The sequence below is a fragment of the Seriola lalandi genome, unplaced genomic scaffold (genome assembly GCF_002814215.2).
Source record: "Seriola lalandi dorsalis isolate HSWRI2012SDOR001 ecotype SW California unplaced genomic scaffold, Sedor1 jcf7180002054918, whole genome shotgun sequence".
NCBI lineage: Eukaryota > Metazoa > Chordata > Actinopteri > Carangiformes > Carangidae > Seriola > Seriola lalandi.
In genome coordinates, this window is record NW_019525470.1 from 506,315 (window position 1) to 517,130 (window position 10,816).

At 40.4% G+C, this 10,816-nt stretch overlaps 1 protein-coding gene across 1 annotated transcript; it reads left to right on the forward strand.

Annotated features, from left to right (window-relative positions):
- Nucleotides 1-184: 184 nt before the first annotated feature.
- Nucleotides 185-9,828, forward strand: akap8l (A kinase (PRKA) anchor protein 8-like). The gene is made up of 13 exons (XM_023431195.2): nucleotides 185-325; nucleotides 1,185-1,226; nucleotides 1,633-1,852; nucleotides 3,355-3,955; nucleotides 4,514-4,628; nucleotides 4,741-4,790; nucleotides 5,370-5,400; nucleotides 5,539-5,638; nucleotides 5,763-5,904; nucleotides 6,599-6,704; nucleotides 6,877-7,007; nucleotides 7,312-7,407; nucleotides 8,507-9,828. Exons 1-13 carry the CDS (start codon nucleotides 301-303, stop codon nucleotides 8,984-8,986), a joined length of 2,139 nt encoding a protein of 712 aa, XP_023286963.1. The 5' UTR covers nucleotides 185-300; the 3' UTR covers nucleotides 8,987-9,828.
- Nucleotides 9,829-10,816: the final 988 nt, after the last annotated feature.

The following is a 10,816-nucleotide window of genomic DNA, read 5'->3' on the forward strand; positions in this document are numbered from 1 at the left end:
GACTGTTTAACATTCTTATCATAAATATTATTTCTATTATAATATATTATATTATACTATATTATACTATATTATATTATATTATATATTATATTGTATTATATTATCGTGGATGTATAATACATCCATGATAATTATACGTGGGTGGAACGCGTCACCAAATACGTGTGACGTGACGAGGCCTTGGAGTCAATACGTCTTGCCGCTTCGGAGGAGCGACACTCGGCTTCTGGTATTACAGCAGCCGGACCTCCCGCTGCTCGTGTCGATCGCATTGTCTGAACAGCGCACTAAAATATCATGGACGGCAGAGGCTACGGTTCTGGTAAATACACACGGACCACAAGACATCGCACTGGCGTGATATTGCCTAACCTCCAGTGCAGATACATTTACAATGGCTGCATTTTTAAATGAGTATTCCGGTTAGCCACATCAGTGTAGCATCGTCTCATTATGTTAGCCGTGTAGCTACATCTATGTAGCATCTTCACATTCTACGCTTGCCGGCAACACCAGTCAAGCCATAGCCTGTTGTAGCTTGAAACAAAGAGACGTTAGCTAGCTGTTAAGTAATACTTTCCTGCCTGTTGTGGTAATAATGAGATTAATAAATGCTAGAAGAAACGAAAAAATAGGCCTGCAAGCCAACATTGACGAAACATAGCTTGCGAGGCTAGCCACTTCGCCAACAGACTGTTTATTTGCTAATATGCTAACATAGAGGGTTGTGTGGCCCATTGTTGGGCTGGTGTAGGGCGTGTTAGATGCTATGAGAACGTTTGCAGGCTAATTCTGTTAAAATGGAGTCAGGATGGAATAAGAAACTTTAAAGGCTAGTTATTAAAATGGCCGCCTCAACAAAAATGTCCTCAAAACCTATTATTATCTTTACATTACAGTCACAAATACTGTCTCGGAGACAGTAGCGAATTCAACTTTTGTACTAAATCAGATAAACAGAAAGCTATTAGATTAATTGTTTAATTACACATGACTTACGGTCGTTGAGTCCTGACGATTTAGCATTTTATTCTAATGAACAAATTACTACTTAGATTACAGAAAAGAATCTACACAGCCATATGGGCGCGATGGTGACCAAATGTCTTAGGAGATTAAGTTTGAAACGTCACCATTTATTAATGCTCGGTTTGCTAATACCAATGTGTTAAATTTTGTAGGTTACTCCAGTTGGGGAGGTGGTGGAGGGTCAGGCAGCAGAGGTAAGGAATTCACTCCTGCACTGAATGATGGTATAAAGACACTCAATCAACTGCTTTAGGGCTCCAGCCAACACCAAGCTTTTTTTTGTTATGGAACTAGGTGATATTGACAAAATCAGATGTAATTTTGACTGAATACTGCTATTGATATTGTAGTAACAATTGTACTATTGTAATCATAGTATGACTTTTTTTCCCAAATAATTTAATCAATAATTGGAAAGGAATGAAAGTCATTTTCTAAGAAGAGAGAGGGACATTTAGATGTTAAGTATCATCTGAATAGGTATTTTCTGTCAGTTGGATTTTGAATAAATGACCAGTTGTTTCCCCACTGATCTATTATTATTATAGTATGGAAGGTGATAGTGGTCACATTACCATAATTCATTCCTGACTATTTTAGGTTCTGGTGGTTTTGACCTGTATGGGGGAGGTTATAAGGACTCGATGTCTGGGCTCGGGGGCTATGGAGGAGGAGGAGGCCACATGAAGAGAGGTCTCTCGGGAGCATCCCTGCTCTCATCCACAGGCACACATGCAGATGCAGTCATTGCCAAGATCAACCAGCGCCTGGACATGCTCACTCAGTTGGAGGGGGGGTTGAAAGGGTCTCGGGGTGACAGGTAACGCATTTTTTTTACGTATTCTGATCCATACGGTCGTCTTCCGTTAGATACTACTACCACACATCCATGCCAGTAAGATTACAAAATTTCCCACCAGTGTCTTTCATGCTTGAAGTTAAATGACATAGCACATGTCATAATGTGGTATCTCGTTGGTTGAGAGTTTTGTGTCTGAATGTTACGTCATGCCTGGACAGTATCCAACCAGTTAAGTGTTGCTTGTTTTTAGAGTCATCTGAAAAAAGGATCTCAGTAAATGTCTTGATTCACATTTTGCTGTGATGAAAAAGATGCTTTGGCCTTCTGATGCTATTTGTAACTTAAAAGTCAAAAAGTCTTCTCCTAGTTAGGGACCTGTAGTAGAACAGAGTTCTGTCAAAATCTATGAAAAAAACAAGGCCCTGTCAACGTGGTTGGAAAGTTAGTTGTTTTGTTTTTAGAATGGTGAGGTTGTTCCAGTAAATTGGGCTGTTTTAGCCTGCTAAGGCATTTACTTACATTTCACACTCAGTCTTGGTGAAACCATGTATGCCTCAAATCCTGTTTGGGTTGAAAAGGGTGTGAGTTGCTCACAGGCTGCATTTGAATGCCTCAGCATCTGAGGAAGCTTTGATTGCTCCCCATTTGCTATGTCGTTGTCCGTCTGATTGCTGGGAAGAAATGTTGTGATCCCTCAAAACCTTAGACGTTCTGAAAATGCATGGCCCCTCGTTGAAGGCGCAATTACAGACCAGCTTTTTGATTTGTAACAGATTGACATCCTTGCACATGAAGCCAGCCCATCTTTATGTAGCACTCCTTCAACATTGCTTTTGTCTTGACTTTGTGTTTATTTGTTCATACACTTTGTTTCTCTCATCATCCATGTGACCTAACCCTGTGTTCTGGCTTTAGGTTGCACAAGGGTGATGAGTTTTCAGATATTAGCTTGATATTACTTTGTCAAGCTGAAATGTGTATTGAAGGTTGCCTGCTGTATTTACAAAAATGTCCTTAATCCTGGAAAAAAAGACCAGTTTATATTCCATCCCCTTCCCTGAGTAATCACTATAATCCTGTCACTTTCCAGGATATTTCACCTCTTGCACTTGTCTCAGGGCATCACTGGTTCTGACGGACCATGTTCATGCCTATTCAAGGATTCACAGCCTATCCTTTTAACAAGGAATTGGGTTTAAGAAACTGCATTTCCTTAATCTGCAGGATACTGTTTGACCTCCAACAGAAACTGTGGTTGGATGAAACTAAACTAAATGATAAGAGAAATGTCATTATTATATTATAAAAGACCACAAGCAGAGTGTTAACTTGTTTTGGATCATTCATTTCTGATCTAATGTGGTTCATGAAATAAAGTTGGGAGTGACAAAAAAACAAAATGGAGAAAGCGAGACCACGGAGGAAAAGGAATAGCAGGTGGAGAAATCCAAACCTGACTGCCCTCCCTGCCTCCCTTGCTCTCTGCTTCTCTCTATCAATCCTCTCCCTCCCTCCTGCAGGTTTGACCAGTACGAGTCTTTCGACTCGCGCACCTCCGCTCTCACCTCCTCCCGAGATCTCTACAGATCTGGCGGCGGTAGCTATGGTTATGGTGATGGCCGTGGGGACAATCTGCTGTTGGGTCAGCGAGGAGGCTCGGGCTTCGGAGGGGGAATGGGGCTCGGGGGAGGAGGAGGCTTTGACAGCCCCTCCTCTTCCTATGGAGTCGCTAAAATGCGACAGAATATGAGGGAGTCCTTCAACAGTGGCCAGGGAGGAGGTTCTGGAGGTGGAGGATGGGCTGGAGCAGGCCGACGTTCCCCCAGAAGGGGTGGAAGTGCCGGGGGTCGAGGAGCTGGAGGAGGGTTTGGAAGCCGCAGGTCTGATCCCACTCCATTAGGCGGTGGAAGGGGAAGTGGTAGTGGTGGCCAGTCCCACCACGGCCACTCTCCAGGAGGTGGTAGAGGCAAGCTCCCATCCCTCCTGTCCAACCGCATGTACCCTGAGAGTGGGGGCTTCCATCAGGGTTCCACCCAAGGGCCTCACGACTTCCCTGGGAGGCACTTTGGAGGGGGCCCACGAGCTGGCCGCCAGCGAGGCCGCAAGAGACCCCTCAACAAAGTAAGTACCTCCAGCCAAATAAGACCTCCTCAGACACTGGGCAAAAGTTAAGCCCTTTCTGATTCCCTCCTTTTTGTATCCTCAACCAACTGGCAAGTCAGCCTAAAGTGCAAGTACCTGCTATTGCCACAAACAACCCCCGACACACATTTGACACATCACTTGCTCATATAAACTCTGCCCAGCTCTTATTTAATGTGGTCAGAAATTCTTCATGGAACGGCCCTTTTTGTTTAGTAAAGGCAAGTGACGCTTCTCTCTGCCCAGTTCTTTGTCTTGTTTACTTGTGGGGATGTTGATTTCACTTTGTAGCTTTTATTTTGATTTCCTTTTTGCCCTAATCCCGGATAGTCTTAAAATAAGGCTAACACCATTGATGAGGAAATGCCCAGAGATGAAAGACATACGAAGTCTGCTAATTGGCCTTGACTAGAATTAAGTCTAGAATTCGTTGATGAGTTCTGGTTTATTGTCTGGTTTTTTTTTTTGGTTGTTTGTTTTTTTGTTTTTTGTCAGAAAACGTAATTGTGAGTGCAAATTGATTTTTGTTGACTGTAGCAGGTGAAGCCACAACGTGATGTCCAGAAGAAGAGAAAACAGACACTTACTGCAGCTGATGAGCCAGAGTCAAAGATAAACAAGACAGACAGTGCAGAGTTGGAGGCTAACCAAGGTACCACCCAAAATACATTTGTGGTATACTCAAAATAAACAATCTCTTTATATGGCAGATAGCATTTATATATCTGTCTTGATCTAATGTTTTATGTGGTCTGTTTTTATAGAGCAAGCTGAGAAAAATGGTGATGACAGTGAATCAAAGGCTGCAGCTGAGGTGAGCAGATTGAGGTTATTTGACAGGACTTTTTTTATCTCCAAATAGTGGCTCTTCATGCATGTATTAATGTTCCCACATGAATAAACTTCTGAACCACTTGATTTAATTGAGCAACATAGTGTCTCTTCAAATGTAATTAATTGGTATTATTTAAAACAAAAAGCAAATTAGGAGGAGATCATATTTTTTTCTATAACAGCAACAGTTTATTGGATAAAAGCCTCACCCAGCACTGGTAAAGAAGGCAGAAACACACTGTTCTTTCTGTTCTTTTCATTATCTCTAATTCACTGGCACAGGTTTAAGTGAAACATAATGGCTTTTATTGCAAGTACAGGGTGCTGACTTTGACTGCAGCCTGTGTTAATTGTTGAATATGAAAACTTTGACTCGCTAGATCACAGGGGTATTCCTAAACTGGAGTATTGCACAGGAAATTAAGCTAGGCTAAAAGAATTCAAACATCACCAATTTGTAAAGATAAAACCATTTTATTCCTAAACCAATCATAAAAAAAAAAATTAAGTGAAGTTATTAGTCCGCTTTTCTAAATAATGCAATACGTTTTTTTTACAGGAGACAAAACCTGCTGAAGATGGAGACGGAGGTAAGCTTAAATACAGTTGCTTCTCACTGATGTATATTTTATGCTGTGCTTTGTCTGTACAGCAGCTGCTTCATTGTATTATATGCCTCTCATGGAAATCATGGCATGTCTAACATCTGCTCTTGTGCTCATAATTAGCTAAACAGGAGGAAAAGAAAAAGCTTCAGGGCAAGCAGACCCCAACCCAAGGTCAGGACAAGCACCCAAAAATGAGAAAGAGAAGGGGATTCTTGGAAAGGTGAGGGGATAAACTAAATACCCCAAATGCCTTGCCTTTTTCACGTGGGTTTCATCTACGTTTCATCTTTACTGTTCCTGTTTCTGATGGATTTTAGGACTAAGACTCTAAATTGTTTTTTCAGAGTAATGTTTGCATGCTCCGTCTGCAAGTTCCGTTCGTTCTACAAGGAGGAAATGGAAACGCATCTAGAGAGTCGCTTCCACAAGGACCACTTTAAGTTCCTGTCCAGCCAACTGTCCAAGCCCACAACAGACTTCCTACAGGTGATTGAGATTTGTCATATATTTCACATTGACAGCTTTTCGGACACTTTGCTTTTTAGAAACATGTGATTAAGGTTACATATGTAATACAAGAAATGGGGCTGTCCCCAAATCATATTTTTTACAAGTCAAAGTATGCTTGCCATTCAAATATACATACTTTAAATATTATGTAGTTCAACACTTGAATCTCAACAAATTTAAATAAATTTTGATTTTCATTCCTGGGTTATTGCAGTAAATTGCATTGCAGTATATTTGCAGTTGTTACTGGTATTAAAGGGATGTGTCATCAAAGTCCTACTTAAAGGAACTCTCTTAGTTTCTCAATATAATTATTGCAAGATTTACAAGTTGGCAAAAATAATCTCACTACAAGATTCACTGTGTTGTAAAACTAAACTCATTTTGTGGTAAGTTTTACCAGTCGTGGTTTCTAATTTGAAGAACTTTCACTCTCAGGATATAAAAGGGACTGGAACGACAACTGTATAAACCTGCTAGTTTGAGCTGTTAATGCTTGTAGAGTTTAGTGGTTGTGGTTATTTTTAATACAAGGGAAGGTTAGCTTGACAGGAAATGTCTGACAGAATTATTTTCAACATGCACCAGGGTCACCTGAGTCACTGAATACCAAAAGTTGCATGGTATGAGGTGTTAACAAATCCAAACTGTGTTGCTTTCGCTTTTGTAGGAGTATTTGCAGAACAAGTTTAAGAAGACAGAGCAGAGGGTCAGCCAGTTGGAAAACCACAGTGCTGCCATCTGTCAGGTGTACAAAGAACAGGACCTCACCAGGGGTAAGCTCTCTCTCTCTCTCTCTCTCTCTGTGTGTGTGTGTGTGTGTGTGTGTGTGTGTGTGTGTGTGTGTGTGTGTGTGTGTGTGTGTGTGTGTGTGTGTGTGTGTGTGTGTGTCTCTCTCCACCCAAGACAGAAGAGAAATGATTGCAAATATTCCTCACATATCTGTAGATCTTGGGATGGAGCACTTCATGAGGAAGGTGGAGGCCGCTCACTGTGCAGCATGTGACCTCTTCATTCCCATGCAGCCCCACCTGATACAGAAACATATCAAGTCTCCTGACCATAACTACAATCGGAAGGTATGGCAGATCATCTCCCACTGGATCATTTTTCCATTGAAAACTTAATTCCTTTAGCTAACTGATTTGTGAAGACCTTAAAAATTTCATGCACAGTTTTTGTTGAATCAGCTACTCTTTATTTAGTCATGTTAAAATTAACTCTGATGTGGGAGGGTGATCTTGGGAGTACTCCGCTGAAGTCCTGTACTGACTGGATCAGTTAAAATGCTGTTAAAAACTTTGATGTACTGTAATGACAGTTGTTCAATGTTTTGTGCTCTGTCCTCTGTTTGACATGGGACTGTCCTTTCTTTTATTCAAGGGTATGATGGAGCAGTCCAAGAGGGCCAGTCTGTCAGTTGCTCGTAGCATCCTTAACCACAAACTCATTGGCAAGAAGCTGGAGAGTTACCTCAAGGTATGTAATGTGTTGTGTGCCTGTGCAAAGGCTGGTAATTCAAATGCATTGCATGAATAGTTGCACTAAATTTACTTATGTCCCTTTGTGTTATTTGCTTTGAAAATAGGAATATAAGGAGTAGAGTTTGTGGTCATAGTGTTATTTCATGTTTTTAAATGAAAGCAGTATTTAATATTCAACAAACCTGAGCACAGACCTGTGCAGCGTCACTAAAATATTAGATGATCTAAAATTATATTATCTTACAATAATTGTATTGTTTTTAAGTTGAAGTGTAGGGTGTTTGTTTTGAGGTACAGGTTAAATAGGCTACATTGAAAATAAAACTGCAACAAAAGTCAGATTATATGTGATCACCGCAGTAAATTTAATTATGCCTGTGGTTTCTAATTAAGACTAACTGCTTGAACAGGGCACATAAGAACCTGTGATCACCACAGATTCCTCAGTTTTGCGCTGTGTTGTGAAGTCATTCAGTGTGAGTAAGGAACCAGACTGTAAGACTTCATAAAGGTGGGAGAGGGTAAAATAGTATCAGCAGATTAATCTGAATATAAACAGAAACAGTTGCATCACCGATAAGGGCGTATAGGAGGAGCCAAACTACCGAAATCAGAAGGTAGTGGTCATCCTCAAAATCTCACAAATGAAGAGATCTTCAGTCTAATTTGGCAAAAAACAAACTAAATGGTTTTAAATGGAGATGATTTCTAATTAGTTAACATTGTAGTGACACTGGCCAGGGATGTCGTCAGATTTGTTGCAGGCCTATACTCACTCATAAAGCATTCGTTTTCATGAAGTCACATTTTGACTGGTGCTCTTACCCATTGGCTTCAATTCTAAATATAAATTACAATATTCCAAAAATGTTTTAATAAGATTAATAAAATGATAAAAATATGAATCATAAAGACTATTCATGTTTGATCCTAATATTCTGGTATTAGCCAAAGGTGTTTTATCACTTATTGGATTAGCATTTGTTTGTTAGAGAGCAGCACCTTTAAATCTGCAGATCACCACACTGCAAAGCATATTGTTTAGATTTACCGAGACAAAGAACATATACTTAAGAACGTTCTTTTGTTGACAGGGTGAAAACCCCTTCACCGGTAACCAGGATGACCAGGATCCTGAGGACTCCATGGTGATGGACGTGTCAGAGTTGGAGTTAACCAGTGAGACAGCAGACGGTCAGACAGCAGACAGTCAGACAGAGGCGACACCGGTCAAAGAGGAGCCGGTGGCCGAGGGAGAGACGGGCCAAGAGGCAGTCGCGGGTGAAGCAGCAGCAACAGAAGAGGCAGCAACAGAAACTGCAGCAGCAGCAGAAGCAGAGGCAGCAGCAGCAGCAGAGGAAGAGAAGATGGAGGAGGAGCTAGGAATGGACGGAGAGGAGGACCAGGGGAACGTCGATGAGGAGGAAGGTTTTGAAGTTGGAGAGGAGGAGGAGGAGGAGGGATACGTCGTGCATGATGAGATTGGGGAAGAAGGATTACAGGGTGACCTGGAAGAAGAAGAGGATGAAGGAGTGGAGGCAGAAGTTGAGGAGGAAGACAAGACTCATGAATGACTTTTGCACCCTGGGTGTGACCTCTCGACCTAAACATCTGTCCGGACCAGTCAGTGACCCCCACTGTCCCATTCAACCCAATTTCATTGCCAGGCATATTAAGAAATGCATACCTGCTCCCACCATTCTTCACTGTCTAATGACTCTGAGTTTGTATGTTAGTTTTTATTTCGTTAAAGGAACAGTTCCACATTTTGGGAAATACTATTATTCACTTTCTTGCAGAGAGTTGGAAGTTCAGGTTAGTTACACCACCTAAGGGTCTTATGTTTGCCGACCAGCTTTAGTCCGTCTTTAGAGGTGTTGGTAGATTTACTTTTGGGCTTTAGAGAGCCGAGCTCCTGGTTTCCCCGTTTATCGTCTTAACAACACTAATCATCTTCCTGCTTTAGCGCAAAATGTAACACAGATTTCTTCTCATTTAACACTCGTTAAGAAAGCCAAAGTGTATTTCCAAAAATGTCAAACTTTTTCTCTTTAATGGAATTTTTTTTTTTGTGCCTTTTGTCAAAAATATTCAGAATTTAGGTTTGTTTGAATATTGTAAAGTTGGGACATATGTTCTTTTTTTGTTTTTTTTCTTCCTCTAATCAGAGTTGACACAACCTCATAGCATTCTGTCTATTGCCAACAGTCATGATGAATGGATGATTTTTCCCAACCTTTTGGTAAAATCTAGAACAGGGTGGGCTTTTTCTTCTACAGCTGCGGTGACTGAGATAATTGACCATGGACTGTCTGTAGAATAAGAATTGGTAAGTATTGGATATTCTGAATGGATATCTTTCATGTCTTCAACAGTTTTGTTTCATTCTGAATAAGAAATAAACTTGTTGAATAAATCAGTTTCACTGTTTTGTATTGAAGATTATAATGATGTGTCATTTTCCTGATAACGTCATGGGAAGAAAACTTTAAATGGCGACAGGACTGACCACCTATTTAGATTCAATGTGACATTGTCAACAAAAAACAAAAGCGAAAATTCAGAAGTCAGTTTGATAATATGATGACAAATGTAGACTTAGTTCATCAGGTTCCCAAAACTTTTTCACATGCAACAATTATGGCAGGGATTCCCAGATGTTTGCAAATGCATCTTGGCTAATAAATAAATAAATAAATATAAATTCACAAACAAAAGCCTTTTTTCTGTCCTCTAGGTAGACTTTGTAACTTAAGACTATTAAACTTTGCAGTATTATGAGAGAGCTGCAAAGACTAAAATAAGACCCTGCTTATAACATATTTACATAATAATCTTATGTTGTTTTGATTTTTTATGATGAATTCATAGTTTTTTTTTTATGTACTGGTTTTATTTCCACATTCTTTCTATATTCTCTACTGAGCCGAGCTCAGGAGGCCTGGGGGCCGCTGGACCAGAGCCTGTTTTATGTGACTGTATGTTAGCATTTCTTTTTAGAAGGGCAGTCAAACAACTCCTCAAACCCTAAGACACAAATGACTATGAGACACAAAAGACCACATGGAGCCAGAAAATGTAGAGATTCAAAACAACCATAGAGAGACAAAAAATGACTACAGATTGATGTACAATCACCAAAACAACCGCAAAGAGACGCAAAACCACAAAAAAAGCAACCATCCATTCTTATCAAAGAGTTAAAGAGACACTGAACGAGCTTGTGACACATTTTGTGGTGAACTGGAATAATAACATGCGTAATGGGTGGAGTTTACTGGTGTTATTTACTTGTGGCATGTTCGTTTAAGCAAATGTATCAAAGACATAATCAATCTGACAGACACCGGACTGTTTTATATTTGAAATTATTGCAAGGTGTTGCATGATGTTACCCGGGAAGA